Raw genomic sequence first — 25,847 nt, forward strand, 5'->3', positions numbered from 1 at the left:
ATGACGAATATTTTGAATTGGTTGCAAGACAAAAAACCTGTTGTTGCTGAAAAGAAGATGCCCCCTACTGCAGTTGAGAAAGAAACTGTGGTTTCTGAAGAACCAATTGATCCTCTTGAGGACGAAGAGTCCCTAGCTGAGTTTCTTCTGATCCTGAAAAAAAAAACTTTAAACAAAGCTACCTTTGTGACTGAAGAGCTTGATGGAGAGATGCAACATGAATTTAATGACAATAGGCCAGGAAATTTTGATATTTCTGGCTCCAACTCTGACTATTTGAAACATACTGCAGAAAGTGAAGATGAGGTAAGTGAAGACTTGGTGGGTGCTGAAGAGGATAGCAATGGTGTTGAGGATGATGATGACATCACCCCAGACAACATCGAAAATGAAGAGTATGACTTGATTTATGTAATTATCTCAGAAATATTAGTCAAAATTTTCAGTATCTCTATGGCATACCTATGTCAAATCGTGGGATGATTGATGAAAAGAATGTTGATGTTGACGTCTATGGAAGCAAAAATTGATCATTTTTCTTAAGAATCGTGGAATTCTGTCTATTGTTACTACCGAAAACATATTTTTGAGTACAATGCGAACAACTCATCCAGTGTGGGTGTGATGAGAGATCTGTTAAATATGGCCAAGTATATGTGCACAATTGCGGGTACTAGTTTAATCCTACTGTGATTAACGAGTTCTATAAGAGTTCGATTGGTGAAGAAGAAGGTTTGCTTTCTGAAATTAATAAAGTTACTGCTGCCCTCCCTGGAGGTTTGATTACAAAATTTCCAAAACATCCTAAGCACCTATCTGAGGCAAATCTGACATCATTTTACTCAGTTCTACATAAGCTCGAGATTCGACACTGAACTCCCACTACAAATACTACAGTGGTTACTAGACCACATGCCATTGTTATTCTCAATTGGTACTGGGAGTACCTCATTTAATTTTGGCATCTTGGTGTTTAAAACAGTGCTGCAATCTGTAGATGGTGGATTAAAATCAACAAACCACTACAACAAAAATGATTTTTCGCAGCGCATAAATTATCTTTCCACAGCGCATATTGCACGCTGCACAATTGCAAGCTGTTGAAAGTTCAAGATTATCCGTGACGTACATGTGCACGCTGTTAATACTATTATCCGCGGCGTGTATATGTATGCCGTTAATACAATTATACGCAGCGTGCAATGTACGCCGCTAATATTCATATGCAACATCTAAAATTAGCGAAGGTTTTTGATAAAGTCGTCGCTAATTAGCGACGGTCTAATTCTAGAGCAGCGACGACTCAAAAACCGTCGTTAAAATTAGCGACGGGATAAACCATCGCTAATTTTAGTGACGGTATAAATAATCCGTCGCTATTTTTTGCGTTAAAATAAAAAAAAATTACTTTTACAATTTAATAAATTTATAAAAAAAAATACTTACTGACTATGCTAAATGATTTTAACAAACACTTAAAAATTAACCAAAAATTGAAACAAAAAAACGTACCCTAAATCGAAACTAAAATGAGAGAAAAATTATAAGTGTTGTGAAGTGGTGTGGAAGAATGGATCGGACATGTAGATATTTATAGACATTTGGCGACGATTTGTGGTGTAAATTAAACCGTCGCTCTTGTTTGTCAAACTGTCGCAATTAGCGACGGTTTTTTTTTAAACCGTCGCTAATTTTGTCAAACTGTCGCAATTAGTGACGGTTTTTTTTAAACCGTCACAATTAGCGACGGTTGTTAAATAGTGATGGTAATTTGAAACCGTCGCTAATTTAAAAATTCCGACGGTTTACACAAAACTGTCGCTAATTTATTTCGCAACGTGCCAAATTTCATGTCGTAAATTATTATATTGACGATGTGCGATTAATATTCGTCGTTATTAGTCTAGACACAACTTTTTTTTTAAATTTTTTTTACTATTAACAGCGCACATAAACATGCACGTCATTAATAGTATTATTAACGGCGTGCTTTTATTGTGCGCTGCGAAAATTGCATAGGTTATTAACAGCTCACATAAATGCATACTTTTAATGCACGCCATTATTTCTTTCAAGTGCAACAATATTAACAGTGCACATATGGGTGCACGCCGTTAAAAGAGATATTCGCAGCGTGCTTTTAATGCACGTTATTGATGACGTGCTGCGAAAAATCATTTTCTTGTAGTGAACCTACCTTTCTCCTCTTTGATATATGTGATTTTATAATCACATGGGTTTGTTCGTGATTTGGAAGAAGAACTTTCTGATATGAGTGATGTGCAGAAGATTGCACCAGCATACTTTAAGGGAAATCGAAAAATTGATATGCCCTTGTTCGATCCTTGAGTTGCTCCAGAGGTTGGCAACATGGCCACTTCATCTGGTGTAAAACCCTCTGAATATGTCATGCTATATACCTCTGTTCTCCAAGCGCAGATCGACTTTGGACTTTAACAAATTCAGAATGCCAAAGAACTTATTGTACATTATGTGTCTCAAGTGGCAAATTATCGACTGCTTCTTGATGTAGCTATCCATTCTGGACAAAAAGAGGGAGATGAAGATGGATATGTTGAAGCACCTGTAAAAATGACCGAGTCTGTTGGTTCTGACCGTTGTGAAGCAGAAGACACCGATGAACTCAATGATGGAGATACTTCTTGGTTGCTGTAATTGTTTTTAATGTTTTCAATTATCTGTGTTTTGTGTTATCTCTCTAGCTAGTTTTTGTTTTTAGGGTTTCTGTAATTGAATAAACTATTATTGTTTATAAGAGTTTATTTAATTTTTTAATAAAACTTTTGTTTGTATATCTTGTAGGATTTTTTTAATGAAATAAACTATATGGCAAAGGAAATATTATCTAAATAATCAAAGATAGCTAGCTACTGTGGAACATGCGTGAAAGAGAGAGAGAGACGTCGCAGGAGAGCCAACACGAGAATTGAAGATTTACATCGAAGAGATCAAATGCTCAAGCCAAGGCTTATTAATGTGTTGTCGTGGAGTGTTGAAGATACGCATACACCAAACCTAATTACAATGCAAATTAGTGTATTGTTCATCAAAATGATATTTTGGCTTCACAAAAGTTGCAGCCGTGGTTTTTGTTATTTAGCTTGACAAATATTTTTGATGTACTTTGCTCCTTCACTTGTTAAGAGAGTTAATTTTTTTTAATTTACTAGTATTTTTTTTGTAAACTGACAGGTTTTTCTAGTGAATCTTGTGTCATGAGACAAAACACAAGTTTGTTCACTTATACATAATTCTGTGTCTTATTTTATTTAGGTAAATTTTGTGTATTGAAATATTCCGTTATATGTTGTGTTAGGTATTACAACACCACACACAATATTTAACTCTAGAACATACAATCATTTCATTTCAATTTACATTTATGTCATATATATAACTAGTTTGAAACTATAGTTATTTTTATTTCGGTGCGAAATTGAAAAGGAGATAGGTCCACGTTTGGAGCGATCACATCTTGACCATCTCAATATCAGATTCGGCACTATCTAAGTCCACGCTTGCATCAAGTGGGAACGACTTTGTGGGTCGTCCTCAACTCAAGGTCAAGATAACTTATTATATATATACAATACTTTTGTTTTCTAATGAAACTTAATTGTCATATATTTCTAAAAAAATTAAATTAATCAATCTATTTACTCCAATCACATGCATTCATAAGATATAGTTTCTTGGAATTAAAGATTGTTAAACAAAGCATGGACGCAGCCAATTTGTTGTTGGAAGTTGAGAAAATACGTGTTTTTTAAAGGCCATGTGGTACTCATAAGTGTGCAACTTTGGCCTAACCCCTTCACTCGTACAAATATATAATACTTGCTGTTCCATTCAAATTTCTCATATCAAATTCACATCAAACTTTGCGCTATAATTCGTAGGATCCCTTAAGCTTCACTACAATTCTAAGTTCTTTTCTTCCACCCAAAACCTAAAATTTGTCCAATTTTATTAGAATATGGAGCTTTTTTTTATGCTATGGTGTTCTCTTCCTTTTCTACCTCTAATATTCATAATCTGGCAAATTCTTGATAAGAAAGGGCACCAACATTGTTACTTGCTAGACTACGAATGTTACAAATCGACCGACGATAGAAAGTTAAGCACAAAATTTTCTGGTGATGTCATTCTTCGAAACAAACAACTTGGCCTATACGAGTACAAATTCCTTCTACGAGCCATAGTTAGCTCCGGCATCGGCGAGGAAACCTATGCCCCGAAAATGGTGTTCGATGGTCGAGAGGCGTGTCCGAAGCTAGAAGATGGGCTTATAGAGATGGATGAGTTCTTTTTAGCTAGCATCGACAGATTGTTCAAACGTAGTGGTATCTCTCCTTGGGAAATCGACATCCTGGTCGTGAACGTATCGATGCTTGCCTCGGCCCCTTCTTTGGCTTCAAGAATCATCAATCTTTACAAAATGAGAGAAGACATTAAGGTGTACAATATAACCGGGATGGGGTGTAGCGCAAGCTTGGTATCCATTAACGTAGTTCAAAGCATATTCAAGACTCGGAAAAATCTCAAAGCCCTCGTTGTAACATCGGAGACTTTGAGCTTAGGTTGGTACAACGGCAAAAATAGATCGATGATTCTTGCTAATTGCTTGTTCAGAATAGGAGGGTGTGCGATGATTTTGACGAACAAAACATCCTTAACGCACAAGGCGATGTTGAGACTCAAGTTTCTTGTGAGAACCCATCATGGTGCAAAAGACGAATCCTACGAAGCCTGCGTACAGAGGGAGGATGAGAAGGGTTTCATCGGCTTCCACCTCGACAAGAATCTCCCGAAGGCTGCTACCCGAGCATTCGTCGACAACCTTAAACAAATCGCCATGAAAATACTCCCCGTCAAGGAGCTTCTCCGATTTGCCTTGCTACTAGTACTCAAAAAGATGAGTGACAAGTGGGATAAAGCCGGTTCTATCCGAAAACCGACGATCAATTTCAAAGAAGGAGTCGACCACTTCTGCCTCCACACCGGAGGAAAAGCTGTGATCGATGCCATCGGGCAGAATCTAAACCTGAGCGAGTTCGATGTCGAGCCAGCCCGAATGACGTTGCATCGATTCGGAAACACTTCGGCGAGCAGTCTTTGGTATGTTTTAGCATACATGCAAGCCAAGAAAAGGCTTAAAAAAGGTGACAAAATATTGATGCTTGCATTTGGAGCCGGATTCAAATGTAACAGCTGCTTGTGGGAGGTGTTGAGGGATTTGAATGAAGGGACTGTTTGGGAGGATTGCATCGAGAGTTATCCACGCAAGGATTTGACGAATCCATTCCTGGAGAAATATGGATGGCTTCAGAATGAGGATCCCGAAACCTTTCATGTTCCTGTTGGTTACGAAATACCAGAATGATTTTTCTTTTTTTTAAAAAAAAATATATATATAAATATATTTTTTACATTTCATATTGATTAAAATGGTTGGTTTTGCTGAATTTTTACGGGTGTTATTTTGTTTTCCTTTTAAATATGACATCGATGGTAATATTCTAGTTCTAGAAGGATAAAAGCTGATCTATACTTGGATTTCTCTTCCATTATTACTAGTGCAAGTTGTACAGTTTCGTTTGGAACATAGATTTCATGTCTGTACAAGGAATTATTATTTTTTTTTCTGTCATTTTTCTAAGTTCTTGAATCTGTCTCAGAAGAAAAATTATTTGGTACATGTTTTTGAAGTTAAAAATCGTCTCTCTTTCGACATCATCTTATCATTTTTGGGCAATTTGTATCAGCATCGCATCTTCTGTAAAAATAAAAAAAAAATAAAAAAAAAGAAACACATTTAAATCTCATATTTATAGAAAGCAGACATAAAACTTGTTAGAAACAGGGTAAATGTGTTTGAAATTTTTTTAACATAGTGATTAAATGTGAGAAATTGATGCAATTAAGCCTATCATTTTCACACGAGGGGTCATAATCAGAAATAGATGCAGAGAACTGAAATGAACTTAATAATAAGCATTTTCCATCGTTTTCAGCAATCCCTCTTACTTATCAATGGTACTCCGAAAAATTGATCATAGACTTGGTCTAAAACATAGAAAAATTTTATTATATAGTGATCGAATAAGTCTGTGTTCCGGACAGCATGTTGTGGTAAAAATAATGAGAAACCAAACTTTTATGCCAATAATTGTAACCAGCAGAGGTGAGCAAAACATCCATTTAACCGAAATAACCCATAAAACCGAATTTTTGAAAAAATCGATTTTGTCTATTCGGAAGTTAGGTTTTTGCTTTTAAAAAATATTGGTTTTGTTACACTTCGGTTCACTAACCAAGAGACTACTCAGTACTCAATTAGTCTTCAAGCTTCTTTCCCATGAACTGGGCTATCACGGCCATTACTTTCTGGTTACTATACTAAAAAGATTAACCAATAACATTAAGCAAGGACGACATTGGATCCTATCTAAATAAAGAAAAAGGTCATGTTTATATGCAGTACTAGGTCTCTTGTGAAACGGTCTCACGAATCTTTATTTGTGAGACGGGTCAACTCTACCGATATTCACAATAAAAAGTAATACTATTGGCATAAAAAGTAATACTTTTTCGTGGATGACTCAAATAAGACATTCGTCTCACAAAATACGACCCGTGAAACCATCTCACACAAGTTTTTGTCGTTTATATAATTTCAACATTTCTCAAAATTCTTGATTAAATATATATTAGTATTATATTTATTCTTTTGTAGATGTTTGGCCTAGCTGGCTCCTCTTGGATATTGGGGTGGTTTTTTTTTTTTTTTTGCATAAATAGGTAGAAATTTGTTAAATATAGGTATGGCAGGAATTATGTTAATTACTGTTATTATTATTATTATTATTATTATTAAAAAAGAAAATTATGCACACAAGCCAGACTGTCACAGCCATCAATATGCTAGTGAATTAACGACAATAATGAAACAATAGCATTTCTCCCTTTGAGTTGTTGGATGATCTATTCAAGAAGCTTTATAGGAAGTTAAAAGGCATTGAAAATGGATGAAAAATTTAAGACTATGAAGCAATTATTTAAGCTAGCTTTCATTTGGCTAGAGGAGTACCTATATGCTAGAAGGTTATGTTGAAGAACAATTAATTATGACTTTAATGCTTAATACTAAGGATATTGATCTAGTTAAGGGCGTGGTTAAGGCGTACTTTGTTGATATTTTCTTGGTAACTTTTAATATACGGACCGACCGCAAAGTCGTTGAATTGATAGATTTGGAGCTGAAAATTTCAAACTCATAATAACAAATCCATTAGTTTGTTTGGGTGGATCATTTGTCCTCGATCTACTAAATATTTTTCGAGTTATTGTAGTGGATTTCAATTGCATCTCAATATAAAATGATTTCAAATCCTTGTATCAAATAATTTATCAAATCCAAATCCAAATCCAAATCCAAATCCGAATACTCCCTTCCAAATGTAACCTTAGAGTAACCACATCGACATCTGTGATGTATAACTTTTTTTTTTTGGAAATACTCCCTATGTAATGTTAATAATTATGTTTATGAATTAAATAATATACGTGTCCATGGAATAGTTATTTTGGTATCTTAAATATGGTAGCAACATATGAAGTTTTTTGTAAAAAAAATATAATAGCTTTTAAGTTAAAGTGTAAACATAACTCGAGCTGATATAACATATATTTTGATCAAATCGATATCTAAAGAGAGTGTGTGTATCAGAAATGATTATAAAAAACAAATAAATGAACACGCAAATTTGTTTATCGCAATGTTTTCATAACCAGATCGATTATCGAACCAGTATATCTTAAAATAACAGTTCAACCGATCAGATATGTTCAATCGAATGATCGAACCGAAACACTGCTATGCATAAAATAATAATATAATATAGTAAATAATATATTTTAAATTCCAAAAGCTTAAATCTTGTAGGACCGAGCGCTTGCTGCTTTACCAAAATTTATAACTGGTGGTACTACTGCAACTCAAATTTCCTAAATTGCACAGCAACTCGAGCACTACGGTTCGATTACTCTTCCAACATTAACGATTATTACACCCAAAAATATCTTTCTCAATAATTGTACTCCTTGTAGTCAATGAAAATTGAACAGTGATATTGGATCCGATACCAATTGTAAGAATGAGTACTTGTCGCTTTACCAAATTGTATAACTGGTTGTAATGCTGCAACTCAAATCATTTAAAACATTCAACAGCTCAAGCACCACAGTTCAATCGCTCTTCCAGCAGATACAATTATTACACCAAACAAATCTTTGTAGAAATAAAAATATACATACCAAATTTAAAATATAAACAACAATACACATATAATCAAAATATCAAAAAACAACAATATACATATAATCAAAATATCAAATGCAATTACATATATATTTTAAACAAAATTTAAAATTAAAATAAGCTCTAATTTTACTAAAATACTATTTTTAATATAATTCAAAATCTAAATAATCACATATATAATAAAAATAAAATTTAAAATTTTACATATAAAAATAATTAAATTCTAAAATTATATTCTAAAAAACTCAAAAATAAAAATAAAAATAAAAATAATGAAGTTGGTGCAACGTTTCATGTTCGACACGTTCTTTACTGGTTTTGACCAGTTTGACTGTTAAAACGGTTTTTAACTATGACCAGACTAGTGATCAATTCTCAGTCGAACTGTTTGTCCGATCCGGTTTTGAAAACATGGGTTTCTGGATGTCTGAGGATTAAATCCCTCTACATCTACCTTTCCTTCGTTTCCGAAAGGTCCCACTAAAACACATTGATTTATACAAAAATGTTGTACAAACAAACTCCAACTGATGTTATACTCTCAATTAGAACTCTAGTATAAAAAGTCAGTCAAGATTACAAACCCTAACTGACTATCTACTGGTTAACTGAGCGACAAGCCTAGTGACCCTCTATGGATAAAACAGAAGACAAACTTGTTGATCAACTCTAGTTTCTTCGACTATTCTTCTTCATCTACTGAGTCGAACCTGTTTTGAAGGTTGAGTCTGGGTGAAGCAAAAAGTTGCTAAAACGAGCATGTAGATATGATGTAGGCATTGAAGTAATGCTCTGATGCTCGAAGATCCTCCTTGGTTAAATAGATATGTCGGTGAGTGTGAGTATATAATTTTGCATGCATCTCTCTTTCATAAAACAGACATAAATGGTGATTCGAGAATGTTGATTTTGTTGGATCTCGGTTTTCTCGTACCCAAAACGCAGCGGAAGTTTTAAAATTTTTATTTTTTTTTGACAATCAAAATATTTGTTTGAGCACTTGTATGATTTTAATAATTAAACATACATAGAATGTTTAAAAATTTTTTACCTTTGGTGAATGATTCACAAGGCTCCAACTATTCCGGGATTAGCGGAGATAGCTCTTGATGTATTTCCTACAAAATTTCTTCAAGAACTCCTTCCTTCAATCTTCGAATCAGGTCCACGACTAGAAGATTTGTTCCTATTCCAAATAGCACTAGAATATTTGGAAGAAGTTTCAACATTGGAGATTAAAAATCGAGAGGCGGCTCAACCCAAAACTTCTTTGATGTGGCCGAAAATTTTTGGAGACAGATAGAGGAATTTTCGAAAATCTCAAATGAGGGTGGAGGCTTGCTTGGAGGCTAGGTTTATGGCTTATTCACTACCTTTTATAATCAAGCCATGACCTAATTATCATAATTAACATTAATGAGTTTGATTAATTAATTGGACTATTCCAACTAGTTTAACTAATTAATCAAAGTTTATTAATAACTTTAATTATTTAGTATGTTGGACTTGTACTCCTACAAGCCCATTAAACATACTCACCACTATATTTAATTTAAAATTTAATAAACTCAACTTTTGAGCATAGTAAATTAAATCTATTATAAATTCAACATTTGAATTTAATATTTAAATTATAAATTCAACTCCTTGAATTTATCACCTCCAAAATTTAATATTTAATTAACTCAACTTTTGAGTTTAATAAATTAAATTCTCAAATTTTATAAATTCAACTCCTTGAATTTATTCTCTCCAAATTTTATAAATTCATAAATTCAACTTTTTAAATTTACTATCTCATAAATTCAAGTCCTTGAATTTATTTTCTCAAAATTTAATTATCATAAATTCAACTCCTTGAATTTACTATATCATAATATAAATTCAACTTCTTGAATTTATTCTCTCAACGAGAACAAATGATCCAGTGCTTGTGTGACCCTCAATGGTTTAGGAATACAGCTAGCCGTGGGTTCAAAACTCCTTGTGATTCAAGACATAATCCTTTATTCGGGCTTACCCTAATTTGCCCCATTCTATGTATCAACAATTAATCATTAGAATGTCAGAAATCATATTTCTGATTAAACCCATCGAATCATGGTAATAGCGTCTAGTAGCATCGCCCCGTGATTCCCTAGATATCACTGATAGTGTCTGCAAGAACCAGTCGATTATGATTAACGTACAATACGGTCCATTCATCTCATATATCCCGATCGAATCTGCAACCATTGGTTCATCGAGTGTTGCATAATAATTCGTTAACTATGTGACACATGTAAATAGTGGCATCGTATGTACTATTGGAGAACTCCTTCTCCAACATACATCTCATACTCTGGCAGAGATTCCACTCATTATTATTATATCAGATCACATAGGATATCCACACTCGTAGGTGAGCGGTGAATCCCCGACTACAATGCACTGGCTCCTACATGTGTCGCAACTGTACCCAATCTCGTCACCTGATGACTCTCCTGGAGCCGGTAAACGAGTCAAAGCACAGCCCTAGCATATAAAGCTTCAATGTTGTCCCCGGTCGTAAGGACTAATGGTGTACAATCATAACCACAGACTTATCCTCTCGATGAATGATAACCACTTGGAAAGTCCGAGGGAGGGTTGTTCGGTATAATCATCATATGACTACCCATATGCATGTTTGGACATCTCTATGTCCTTACCAAGAAACGCGGTACCCAACATCACAAATGTTAGTCTCGAGCTCAAGTGACCTTTATCCATGTTTTAGGCGGCTGAATCGACTAGGAGCAAATTTAGATCATACAGTGTTTACAAATGAGTTTCAACATCGAATTAAAATTCATTTGTATTAAAGTATAATCAAGGTCTTTATCTATGTTGTTCACATGGGTATACAGATAAAGAAATAACAAACCATGAAATAATCAATTATATTAAAATAAAGATTGTTTATTACAACTGAGTCAATAAATTCTCTAACCAACAGTTGACTTACATGACATCTACTCTAACAGATATATTATCCTTCTTATTGTTCTTTATCACATTCTCATTTTCTTCTTAGTGATTTCCCATTTTTATATCACTATCTTCCAACAATTATATTTGATCTTCTCGAGATCAGTATCGTTGTTTGTTAAATATTATTGTCCTTTTTTTGTCATTTGTCCATGACTGTAACCACATTAGATATTTTTTTTCCATATTTGTTCAATGGCTCCATATTGATTTTATGAAGTTATTCGGTTTTGGCTGGTTTGAACATATGGTTTAAAACAGATTACCTTGTCCATGATAGCTTCTTGATTTATCATTTGTTTGTTACATCAAAACATAATATCTCTTACAATATTTTTTTTAAAAAAAAAACATAATACCTATCAGTGACCATTAACTATATATTTTTTTATATATATTTATTTTTATATTTTATAATTATGCATTAAGTAAGACATTAATTCCATGGATAGCTTTTTTAATATGTTCGACTAGATATGCCATTTTTTGTTTCTTTAAAATTATACCTTGTCTGCACTACATGATTAATATATTTAATAATTAATTTGTTTCAGTTTCAGTAAGTTTGATTCTCATTTGGATTTCTTAAAACTAACATATCATTTGAATATTAATTTAATATCAATCATTGGACTTCTTAAAACTAACATATCATTTGAATATTAATTTAATAACAATCATTAAATGCATATTATTTATAATATTATCCCGACTCTTTTAATTTTCTAAAACATCCTGTTCTATTTTCATGATGACATATCATATCATCTAAAATTTTGATATTAAAAATACTACCAAGATTACACAGAATTAATGCACAACAAATATATACACTTAAACTCACAACAAGCAAAGATTATGGACAGTGTCTTAGATCATAAAGTCTTGATTCCAACAGCTTGATATGGTAAATTTAACATATTTACCAGACATGTAATTATTTAAAAATTGATAAAAGAATATAGTAAAATTTTTAGAATAAGAATATAGTAAAATTTTTAGAATAAGCACATTTATTCATAATAAAAATATATTATAGTTCAAATTTTGGTTAACGTCACGTGACAAAGCATGGTGACATTGATTAAATGTAGTAATGAAGGATCTAACTTTATTGCAGTGCATAAGAAAAGCACCAATAATTTAATTTGAGCAGGTAATAATTAAGATATTTAATAATACATGATTGAAGTAATTAATTTGGAGGGTAATTTCATGGCTCTTCATTCGATGAATCGGTGGAAATAAATGGTAAATTTAAAGCCGTTCGGTCTTTTATTTAATATTATAAAAACTAAAACTTTATGAAATTTATTATTTAATTGAAATAATTAAATTAAATTAAATCATTTAAGAAAATTTTAAAAAAATATTAAAAATAATAAACCTGAGCCACATGTGGAGCACAATTTGGAGTTGCTCCAATCCAACTTTGAATTGGATTATTGGACCAACAATGCACCAATTTGGAGATGACCTAAATATACTAATAAAAAAAAGCGGTGGGTCTTGGTTGGGCTCTAACCCATACTGTTGCTATTGACAATACTTTTAAACTTTTAAAATCTACAAAAATCATTAAATCTCCTACATGTATGTTGGTAAATTTCAATCTTAGTCTGACATCTTTGTTCTGTTTTAATAATTTAAGTTATTTTTTAAAGTAGTGTTTATGTGGCACTAACATAGTTTTGAACTTTGTAGTGCCATATTGACAATTTTGACGAAAAAAGAACAAAATTTCGAAAATAAAAAAATATATTATAAAAATTGAAATTTGAAAAATAGAAGACTAAAATCTTAAACAAGAAACATGCATTATCAAAATTATAACTTTTCCCATCCATTCGAGGTGGTTATTTTTTTGTTGTTGCTCATGGACTAACAAGTTATCAGAATATCACTGGGGACGTCTCTAGGGGAACAATGGATTGAGTGTAGGGGTGAGCAAGATTTCGGTTAAATCGAATTAACCGATCGAACCGAGTCAATTCGAAAATTCGGTTCAGTTATTTAGGAAAATTGGTTTTTCAATTAAAAAAATTCGGTTATATCTGTTAATTCGGTTCGTTTAAGGTTTTCAAAATTTTGAAATCGGTTAATCGATATAATAACTACTATTATTTAATAAATTTTTATTTAATTTTTTTAATCAATTTTTATATATTTTTAATTTTTAATTTTAAAATCAACCATTATTCTAATTCTAATCAACCTTTAATTTTAAAATCAACCCTATCAATTTTTATATATATTTTAATTTTTAATTTTTATATTTTTAATCCATATATAATTAAAGTTAAATCACAATTTTTTTTAAAAAAAACTAATCGGTTAATTCGGTTCGGTTTTCATCGGTTATGAAAATTAATTTGGTCGGTTCGGTTATGACTAAATATTTCGGTTCGGTTCGGTTATGGATAATTCGGTTCGGTTAACCGACCGACCGAATGCTCACCCCTAATTGAGTGTAGGAAGTATAAGATTGAGCTTATTGCTTGTCTTTTATGTCATTTTGGAAGCGTAACGTCCCTAAAATTTGAATGTCTATGTGAACCACATACATGCAAGTTATCAAATTTTTTATGTGTTTTAATTAAATTATTTTAATGCATTAAATACATGATTGTGACATGAATATGTGTTTTTATGACATGGTTCACTAAAATTGCATGTTATAGGGCTTTTAGCAGTATTTTACGCTCGAACGAGGAATGGAGACCGGTTACAGTGAAGAAAAAATATTTTCTTAAATGATTATTTTAATTATTTAATATATGATGTAATTGATATGAAAATTTCGAAAATGGGCCTTTTGCAGTATTTTGACACGTTGAACCATATTTTTAACCGGTAGACGATTTTTAGCAAAACGGAGGACTTTTGAGGGTTCGGTTAATATTTTTGAAAACGAATTTAAACGAAATATTTTACGAGTGTGTAATTGGGCTTTATAGGTCTATTTTAATATATTTTGGGCCTAAAATCTACTTGTCCACATTAATTTTAATTATGACTCATTATGAATTTGTTTTATATCAAACACCCTACCCTCCCAAAACCCTAATCACCTCACTCTTATTTCGGCCGCCCCACCCTCTCACGTCTAGCAGCTCTCGAAAATTCCAGCAGCCACCTTGCTAGGTTTTCTCAAAAAAAATCCATAGTAACTCTTCCTCATCCCTCTGGTGCCCGTTCTACATGATTGTGTCAAGGTTTTTGAGCGTAAATACGCAAAAGCACGCCCGATTCCCTTCTTTTCACATTGATCACATCATAATATGTGTTTTGAAATGTATTTGCATGATAAATTGTGGTTATAGTGTTACACATCAATTTTATGGATCCATCAACCTATAGATGATACGAAAATCACAACTAATTATCTGAATTCAATTATGGAAAAGAATACGTATATTATGTCACGACATGAGATTATTTGATATGGATAGGTTTAATTTTATGTTCATGTTTTTGAAGATGGTGAAAGTTACTTTACTTACAGTACTTTTAACTGTTGCATCATATGTATATGTACTCGTTATAACGGTTCAGGTGTGTTGAGTTTTTGGACTCACTAGGTGTGATTGATGCAGGGGGATCTTATGGTTGAGGAGACTGGATGTGCTGAAGACTGAGTAGGCTGAGATAGGGGTGCACGTGAAAACCCGAGGAAGTTGCATTTCTTCCGCATAATATGATTATGAGTGTAATGCCCATGGGCTGTTCCCGATCCAACTGGCGGGAGTCGGTTATCCCATGGCCCATTACTCAATGACTCCTCCAGCCCAGGCACTGGAGTTTGTACCTCCTCAGACTCGAACCTAAGATCTCCTGGACATATAGATACTTAGCACAAGTCTGGTACCAATTGAGCTAAAGACATGGGTTTAAGCAATATTTTTAAATGAGTTTGAATCTTACTTTACATTGTTGAGTTGTCAGACTTTTGGTATTATGCTCGAGTTTCTCTTCTAAAACAGAAGACTAGGAGATTTATTACATTTGAAGATTTTGAATAACTGCAGTTATTTTTATTCAGTGATCGGGTGAATGTTAAAACACATGACTAACTTATTTATATGTTTATGAGTGTAAGTATTTTCGTTCATATCTTTAAAAAAAATATATTTAAGTAGTATTTTAAGGGGCAGACGTTGCAATCGGTATCAGAGCAAGGGTTCTTGTAGAGGGTTGTGCCACCGTCAGCTTCAAAAGCTCAATCTTCAAGCCTCATGTCTGTTTCTCAGGAAATAACGGACAGATCTATAGTGATGTTTCACAAATCACCACATTGATGAATTAAATAGTACTTGAACTTTATCAGCGGAACACGTAGAACCACAAGTAGTTTGTGTAGGGAGCAAGCATGAAGCAGAAAGCAGGAACGAGAAAGAAAGTGAATGTTTCTAGTGTGTTTTCTTGCTTGGTGTATCCTCTATTTATACAAGCTGATATCATCCATACGAAAGGCCAAAGGTTTCCATCAATAGGCAGCCATACGAAACACCAACAGACAGTCGGATGCAGCACCAACAATCAGGCACGTGGAAGGTCTTACAGGGCATGTGTAGGGTCTCTCTCGAATTTTTTTTTTTGTAAAAAATGGGTTCCGAAATTGAGCCTTGCAATTCTTTCGAAGTGGCCTCACTTCTCTCTCATATAGGTGATTATATACTGCTTCTCATCAAAATCATTAAAATTCGTAAGATTATCCTCAACATTCACTATTTCATAATAGGAATGGACTATAGATAACCCCCACAGTGATTCTCCAAATTAGTACGATTAGTTTGTCCCATTGAACCTAGTTCTTGGATCTCCAGTCAGCATAAGTTAGGTTTTTTCACACCAATTTATTCTATAGGCTTGTGCCCCATTCCTTTTGATGGCTTTGCAACTAACTTTCTGTTTAATCCTTTAGTTAGTAGATCCGCTACATTATCCTTTGACTTTATGTAGTCATGAGAGATAACTCTAGTGGTGAGTAGTTGTTTAATGGTATTGTGTCTGCGACGTATTTTCCTAGACTTACCATTATATATATTTTTTTGTGTCCTTCCACTCGCAGATTAACTATCACAATATCAATGCAGAGTCATCCTTATTGAATTTCTCAAAAATTTTGTCCACATAATGTGATTGACTTAGAACTAGCCTTTCTGATGTCCTATGAATTTTAATTCCAAGGATCATTTCGACTAAGCCTAAATCTTTCATGTCGAATCTTGAGTTTAACAACTTCTTGGTGGATTTAATCATCTTCTCATTGCTACCAATGACAATTATGTCATCTACGTAAAGACATAAAATGACTTAACCATTTTCAGTGTTATACACATTTGTCGCATTCACTGGATTTAAATCTACTTTCTATCATAAATTTATCAAATTTTTTGTGTCATTGCTTTTGTGCTTGTTTTAAGTCATATAGAGATTTCACTAATTTGTAAACCCCGCAAGGCGGAAAATTGCAAGTATCACACGAATAAATGTTATTATCGTTATAGGAGAATAAATGTCAAAGTAATCTAGCCCCTCACGTTGATGGTAACCCTTGATTACCAATCTGGCTTCATACTTATCTATGGTTCCATCTAATTTCATTTTCCGTTTAAAAATTCTGAAAATTCCAGCAGCTATTTTCAAAATCTCCAGCAGCTCATTCTTGGCCATTTTCGAAGCACCAGCAACAGCCGAATTCTTGCCCAGTTCAAGGCAATCTAGCAGCTTTCATGTTCAAATTTTCAGTTGTTCTTCCCTCAAATATTCGAATATAATAATCAAGTAAGTGGGNATTCGATCGACATGATATATTCGTTCCTAATTGTTATGAAAACATTTGAAAAATTTGTTGTTTGATATTAGTTATAATATTTGAAAGCATGTTTAAAATCTTTGAAATGCACTTTATTGATTCAAACTAGAAATGGCAAGGAAATTTCGATATTTGATATGTTTTGACCCTGATGTGGTAGGATATAATAACCGTTCATTTGGTCTCGCCTATTAGAGAAGTAACATATAGGGGACCGATTAGTAAAACATGAAATGAGATGATTTCAGTGCTACGTTTGTATTTTATTCGTATTCGATTCAACATGCTTATTATTGAAATTATGATGATATATTCATATAATTATAACCTTGATATTTGTTATGCACGATCGACCCCTATTTACTGAATATTTTCCCAAATACGCACCCCTTACATTCCCACCCAGATAAAAATGAGGAACAAATTGAAGATAAAGAGCAAAAATATTTTTGGAGATGGTGATGAAGCCAATTCAATTCAAGACCAGTGTCGTTATTCTTTCTTTTAGTTTTATTATTACGTTTTACGCTTCCGCATTTCAATTAATCGCATTGTAAAGACGATTATTGATTTATATAATAGACTGGCTTTTGGTTATTTGATGTACTACGTGACTTGTTGTTATAAGATTTTAAATTGTTAAACAACGTCGATGGCATGTCTCGGTTTCAGGGCGTGACATTTTAGTGGTATCAGAGCCGATAGGTTCGTAATCCGACTAGGATCCTCCCGACATTCTTATATTACAAATAAAAATGATATAAGTAACCTAAGGCTCTTGTTAGACTTTAGATAGCAAAGGAGGCGCTGGGGCGGTATAGTTTGACCGCCCTAGTGCAAAGTGTTCTGGAATCTGCAATTTTAGACAGCGCAAGAAGCGCTGGGGTGGTGTAGTTCGACCGCCCTAGCGCGGATGGTTCTGGAAATTCGCAACCTTGGACAGCGTTTGGGGCGCTGGGGCGGTATTACTTGGCTGCCCTAGTACGGAACTCTCTGGTTCAATCTTGTTTTTACCTCCTTTTCATAATCTAGCACATGAATAACATCTTCCAACTTCATTACTATGCATGCTGAATCCTTTTGAAGCTTGAATTCCCTATAAAAATTTCCAAACTTTCTACTCTTCAAATTGTTATCGAAAAATCCTATCGGGTGTCTAGATACTTTCAAACTATCTGTTAATGTTGCTATACATATTATTCTATTGTTCTAAGCCTTTCCATTTGTTTTTATTTCAGGAAATGGCTTCAAATTCTTCTATGCCTCGCACTCGGACCACGACTCACATGAGTGTTATACCCGTCCTTGACAAGGACACCATCATTAAAGACCTCCGAGCATCTCTCGCACGAGAACAGGAAGACAACGGGAAACTGATTGCAACTCTACATACTCTACAAGAAGAAAAGCACGAGATGGAGGAACAGAAAACTCATCTCAAGGATCTCTTGGAGAAGACCTCTTTTGTAGCAGTCCAACGACATCAGCAAGATGCATTGGTCATTCAAGAACTGCAAGATTTGGTGCAACATCTGACTGTGCATGCATAACGAACACTTATAGAATCAGGTTCAACAACTTCAAGATGCCCTTATCGACTTGGGACCTGAAATGGAACCGATAGAAGAGCCAATGGAAGACGAAGCAGTAGAAGATGATGAGATTTTATATGATTGAGGATTTAGTGTCGTGACTATTTGTAATAAGGATCTATAATCCATTTGCTTTCTCATGAATCTACTCTCCTTTTGTTCTTCCCTTTTCGTTTGAATCGATAAAAAGTTTATTTGGTTTTATCAATGGTCGATTTTAGTTCATGATTAACTCATATATATGTTAACACACAAATATCTTAGAAGCTTGTACACTTATAGGATATGGACGGAAGACCGGTATGAAACAACCGCAACCCGCGCTACAGAAATCGCAACAACAATAGGAATAACACCGACAATGAAGGGAATCTACATCCACCACCACCACCAGGATTGGACCTAAGTTATGTTGACTTAATGGTCATAGCAACTATTGTGGCCACTACCATCCAAGGGCTGAGTAACACAAACGCCAATGCCAATCCGTCACCACCAGGACCTCCAGCACATGGGGTCAAGTACCAACTATGAGTCTCTACGAAACAATCACACCCAAACATTCAAAGGAGACCCAGACCCGAAGTTGCCCAAAGTTGGCTAAAAAATATCGAGACCAAACTCCGCTTACTCAAGATTCCCAACGAGTTCAAGGTGGATGTGGTAACACCATTTTAGAGGAAAGAGCATCCAAATGGTGGGAGACAGTCTCATTAACTATGACAGCAGATAGACCAATAACATGGCAATAGTTTCAAGAGGTATTCCTGAAACAGTATTACCCAGCTGAAGTGAGTTACAGAAGTTGAGTGAATTCGAAAATTTCACTCAAACTTTAGATATGTCTGTGGTGGAGTATACTTCAAAATTCAACTCTCTTGGAACCTACGCCCCCACGATTATGGCTGATGATACCTTGAAAATGCATCGGTTCAAGCGTGGTTTGAGTAGCCATATTCAGTCAACTTTTGCATTGTACCAACCCACAAGCTTTGCTGATCTAATGGGCGCATCAATACGAGCCGAGATAGACATCAAACGCTGGTAGGATGAGAACAAGAATAAACGACCTCCTTCTGGACAATCTTTTCAAGGGAAACAACCATTCAAAAGACCAAACCAGTCCAGCGAATCGTTCAAAGGCGCTTTTTCCAGTCCAACCTTCGTCTAGTCCAACCTATCAAGAGGCCAAGATGTGTCCTATCTACAATAACTGTCATTCTGGGGAATGCCGTAGGAAGACTGGTGACCATGCTTCAGTTGTGGGAAGTTGGGACATCAAATTTCTGATTGTCCCGAGCCGAAGATCGGGAATGGTCAAATACTGACACTAATTCAAAAAAGACAAAAGAAAATAAGCCTAACGCTCGTGTGCTTGCAAAAACTCATAAAGAGGCAGATGACTCAAACGATGTCGTGGCAATTACTATTCTAATCAATGAAATGCCATCTTATGTATTATTTGATTGTGGTGCCACTCATTCGTTTATATCTAAGAGGTTCACTAAGAAATTAAGACTTATACCTGAGATACTTGTCGAACCCTTTAGAGTAGCAACTCCTACTAGTAAGACAATTGAAACACATAAGGTGCACAGAGATTGTAAGATTTGTATCAATGAGCACCTATTTCAAGCTGAATTGATTAAACTAAACATGGTGAGTTTGACGCCATTCTAGGAATGAATTGGATATCAAAGAATCACACAATTGTAGATTGCCGCTTGAAGAACGTCAAATTAAGGGCTCCGAACCAAGAAGAAATCATTTATTATGGCAAAGTCAAGAAACATGAATCCTTACTATCTGCTTCCCAGACTTGGAAAGCCATGAAAAGTGGGAGTGATCATTCAAATGACATTGTTGTTTAGAAAAATCACATTAATGCACAACCCTCTTATTCAAATGATAGATTGGTTATTATTCACACCCCTCAAAATCAAAGGGGTGTTAGGGAACCAATTATTTAAATTCCACAAATTGCTGATGAAAATCCAGTAGATCAAGTTGTTAATGCAGAACAACAAAAAATTGTTGATCAACTAAAAAACCTAATGAGATCTACTAGAATAAGAAGATCAACAATATTGAGTTATTATATTGTGTATTTACAAGTATCAGACTTTAACATCATAGCCGAAAATGTTCCTGAAACGTTTTTACAAGCTATGAGTTGTAATGAGTCAAAATTATGGTTTAATGTTATGAAAGAAGAGATGAATTCTATGACATTTAATGGAGTCATGGATCTTGTTCAGTTACCTGATGATGTAAAAACCATTGGATATAAATGGATCTTCAATAAAAAGAAAGACTCATTAGGCAACATTGAAAGATATAAAACAAGACTTAAAGCTAAAAGATTCACTCAGCAAGAAGGAATCAACTACAAAGAGACTTTTTATCCTGTATCTAAGAAATATTTTATCCGTATCATTCTAGCATTAATTACATATTTTGACTTAGATTTATACCAAATGGATGTGAAAACAATTTTTCTCAATGGAAAATTAGAGAAAGAGGTTTATATGAAACAACCTGAAGGATTCTTCCCTAGTAATGGTGAGCATTTGGTATGTAAACTTAAGAAATCTATATATAGATTGAAACAAGCTTCCCGTCAATATATATTTGAAATTTCATGATATTATCTCTTCATTCGGATTCGTAGAAAACATCATTGATCAATGTATGTACCAGAAATTCACTGGGAGTAAGATTTGTTTTCTTAATCTATATGTGGATGATATATTACTTGCAATTAATGATAATGGTTTGTTATATGAGGTGAAACAATTTCTTTCTAAAAACATTGATATGAAGGATATGGACAATGCATCTTATGTCATTGACATTAAGATACATAGAGACCGGATGAAAGGTATTATATGTCTTTATCAAAAAACCTATATTAACAAAATTTTAGAGAGATATCGGATGAACGATTGTTCACCAAGTATTACTCTCATTGTGAAAGGAGATAGGTTCAATTTAAGCCAATACCCAAATAATGATCTAGAGCTGGAACAAATGAAAAAGAGTCCTTATACTTCTGTCGTTGGAAGCTTGATGTATGCTCAAGTTTGTACTAGACCTGACATTGCATTTGTTGTTGGGATGTTGGGAAGATATCAGAGTAATCCAGGTTAATTTAGACCCTTGGAAAGCTCCAAAGAAAGTGATGAGGTACTTTCAAGGGACCAAAGAATATATACTTATGTTCAGACGAACTATGAATTTGGAAGTAATTGGCTACTCTGATTCAGACTACGCTGGTTGCATTGATTCACGAAAATCCGCTTCAGGATATATTCTCATGCTAGCTGGTGGAGCTGTATCTTTGGAAAAATGCAAAGCAGACAATGAATTGACTGCTACTTCCACTATGGAAGCTGAGTTCGTATCTTATTTTGAGGCAACCTCACATGGTTTCGAGGCTTAGAATTATGGATTCTATATCTAGGCCATTAAGAATATACTGTGACAATTCAGCTGCTGTTTTGTGGTTAAAAATAACAAAAGTGGTAGTCGAAGCAAGCACATCGACATTAAGTATTTAGCCATATGAGAACGTGTTAAAGATAATAAATTAATTATCGAGCACATTAGCACTGAATTGATGATTGCGGATCCTTTGACCAAAGGAATGCCACCATTGAAATTTAAGGATCATACAGAAAGAATGAGACTTGGTTCTTTTATGTAATTTTGTTGTAAAAAAAAAATTAATGAAATTATGATATGATATTTTCTCTTATTTATTGTGCACACATTCATTGATTCGAGAAATAACTATAAGGTTGGACCTCGAATAAACATAGGGTTTATTCATTCAGTTATACAGATTTGAGATACATAATGCATTGTGATATATGGAAGATAACACTCGTGTTAAGATGGCCTATCGCTATGATTCATGTATTTTGTTTTCTCCTATGGAAAATGAGATATGAGCCAACCGGGAGAATGTAAGAAAACGTGGCACAAATCAATTCATATCAGAATAAGAATAAATATGTAGCAAATGGCGACGGCCATAGCCTACAAGTCGCCACTTATAACAAGCTTAAGGATAAGAAAATTGGCCGGCCGATTTCGAGTCCTCAAAAAAATTGGTCATGAAGTTTGTAAGATTGACCATCTTCCATCTGTAATGAATATCTCTAATACTTTCAATGCCTCTGATGTTTTTTAGTAACCACAGACGAATTTTCTTTGGACCTACACAACTCGACGGCAAGTTTTTTTCAGGAAGAAGAGATTAATGATGCATGTTTTTGAGATGATATGTTGTATAATTTGGAACTACAAAACTTGATGGCCATTATAAAGGACGTTGTTTTTTTTTTTTTTTAATTATTATTATTATTATATTATATATTGAATTTGGACACATGCATGCATGTCTTATTAGTAAAATAAGAAAACAACAAGAAAAAAATTAGAGTTAAAATATGTTGGTTTAGTTTTCGGAAGAAATGCATATTAGTATCCATCCACTTATTTTTTATTTTATTATTACTAGTAATACTAGTAATATGATTAATAAAAATAATAATAATAATTAGAATATGAAATTTTTTTAATTTTCATACATAATTTTTGAATTTGTATTTTTTTTATTTTGAACTTTTATTTATTTAAATATACGATGATCTAATTTTTTAAAAAATAAAAAAAGTTGTGTTTGAATGTCGGTCCAATTATTATTTATTTTTTAAAATTATTGAATTTAAACTCTAATTTTCTTTTTTTTTTATGTGGACTAATTTGAAAGATAAATCATTTTTTCGAAGGACAAAAAATTTTGAATATGAGCAAAATTTTCGAAAAACAATTTCTTAATATTTTTAAAAATAAATATTTTCTAAATCGTTGATCAGTTAATAATTTTAAAGTTATTTATCTTTTAATTTAGTCCATTTACAAAAAAAATGAAATTTTGAGCTCAAATTCATTAATTTAAAAAATAAAAAATAAGTCGATCGACACGCATACACCGATTTTTTTTTTAAACCTAAATCAACGTATATTTAAATAAATAAAAGATTTTGTTTAAGAAAAATAAAAGAGTACAAATTCAAATATTTTGTTTACAAAAAATCAAGAATTTTAATATTCAACTATTATTATTATTTTTTATTAATCATTTTAATAGTAATAATAAAATAAAAATAAGTGGTCTGATACACATATACATTTCATTCTAAAACTAAACCAACACATATTTAAATAAATAACTTTTTAAAAATAAAGATAAGTATAATTTTTTTAATATAAATTAATTAATATTTTATAAGTAAAGAAGTTTTTTTAAAAAATTGGTTGAGTAGCTAACCATATATAGTGATCTATTTTTCAAATTATTAAAGTTGAGTTTCAACTCTATTTTTTGCATACAGTCTTCCAATTTTACTAATAAAATATATGTCCAAATTAAATAAATAATAAAAAAACAAAAGCAGCGGCAGCAGACGCCGCCAACACATGGCAGCTTGGATGCTGCAATTTTGCAGTGCTGGCTGCTACTAATGGCGGACCCTCCAATATATTTTGCAACGTCCGCTAACTCCACAATCTACTCTATTTTTAAAATTAATTTTTTTAAAAACCCTATTTTAGTTGCATTGGAACTCTATATATATAGGTCTATTACTTGTAAAACATTAATTAATTCTGTATCAATTATATTTATTTTCATTTTACTTTTTCTCATTTGAGTTGAGATTTTATTTTTTCTTTCAAAAACCCTTTTGATCACTATATAGTACCATCTTTCTTATAATAGGAAAAAGAGAGACCTTGAAGCATTTATTTTGAACTTATATAAATAAATCTCTTTGCATTTACTTTACTTTTATTATCTATCCATCAGAAAATTAGTTCTATGAGATTAGTAAGATATTTCTTTTATTTATTGAGATAGGTTAAAGTTATTGTTGGACTAAGTCTCCCACGTGGAATTTGACCACGATACAATATTGTAAGATAAAATATTCATTAATTTAAATGAAAATTTATCTTTTAATTGACATGGTTTGGTCTCTGGCAAAAACTTGTGTGAGACGGTCTCACGGGACGTATTTCGTGAGATGGATCTCACCATGAAAAAGTATTAATTTTTATGCTAAGAGTATTACTTTTTATTGTGAATATCGGTAGGATTGACTCGTCTTAGACATAAATATTCGTGAGACAGTCTCACAAGAGACCTACTCTTCGTCTCTCTATTGAGATCGTGGATAACCATATCAAACACAAAAAAATTTTAGAAATATTCTGTCCATATTTTTACATTCAATTAAAGGTTATTCTTTTATGGAATCATCATTGGAAGTCTCGTAATACTCAAATATCGCGAGTTATTTCCTTTTTGATTAAGATTATGTAAGAGTACCAATCAAAGGTTCTAGTCCATGCACTCATATCCACATCACTTACTTCCGTGAGTTATTTATGAAGTTAAGTTGATTTAAAATCTTGATTTATGTACATAATCCTTTGAAAGAGGGATAACCTTTGTAGATAACCTAACACCAAGTTTATAACCTTTGTAAACTTGGTGTTAGGTTATAAACTCAAGAGGGATATCATTTCTGAAAGACTTGCATATTTGGTGTTGTAACATTCTTTATTTTATAAGCTATTACTTGATGTGAAAACATTTCCGACCCCTTGAGAAACCGATGTTCGGGACGGCCCATTCTAAATCGACGACTTTCACTCATTTTCATTATTCATTATTAAGTGTATGAACAATATACTTTAATTCAACATATAAATTTTATTATCGACACTGATACAATGTTAGCTCTTACATGTCATCCTTTCTATTACGCAAACTCTCAACGAAAACACCAATATTAGATTATAAAACCAAGATGAGTACCATATCAAAATGCTTATCTATTGGGTAGTGTAAACTTTTTGAGTTTATAAGCTAATATTCAATGTAAGATATTTTAAAATACCTGAAGTTGTAGAATAATGATATCCTACTTTTGGCACTTATCATCATCATTTGAGATTCGCGTAAACAAAAATGTTGATGATGCTACTGTGATTAAAAAAGTAAATCAAATTG

At 33.1% G+C, this 25,847-nt stretch overlaps 1 protein-coding gene across 1 annotated transcript; it reads left to right on the top strand.

Annotated features, from left to right (window-relative positions):
- The first annotated feature begins 3,861 nt into the window (after positions 1 to 3,861).
- LOC140959718 (3-ketoacyl-CoA synthase 3-like) lies at positions 3,862 to 5,626 on the top strand. Its single transcript, XM_073417705.1, has one exon. It carries the CDS (start codon positions 3,998 to 4,000, stop codon positions 5,402 to 5,404), a length of 1,407 nt encoding a protein of 468 aa, XP_073273806.1. The 5' UTR covers positions 3,862 to 3,997; the 3' UTR covers positions 5,405 to 5,626.
- The last annotated feature ends 20,221 nt before the right edge of the window (positions 5,627 to 25,847 follow it).

The sequence above is a fragment of the Primulina huaijiensis genome, chromosome 15, assembly GCF_012295235.1.
Source record: "Primulina huaijiensis isolate GDHJ02 chromosome 15, ASM1229523v2, whole genome shotgun sequence".
NCBI classification, from domain to species: domain Eukaryota; kingdom Viridiplantae; phylum Streptophyta; class Magnoliopsida; order Lamiales; family Gesneriaceae; genus Primulina; species Primulina huaijiensis.

Excerpts from the sequence above, each read along its gene's own strand:
- LOC140959718 (XM_073417705.1), top strand. The coding sequence starts at position 3,998 with ATGGAGCTTTTTTTTATGCTATGGTGTTCTCTTCCTTTTCTACCTCTA.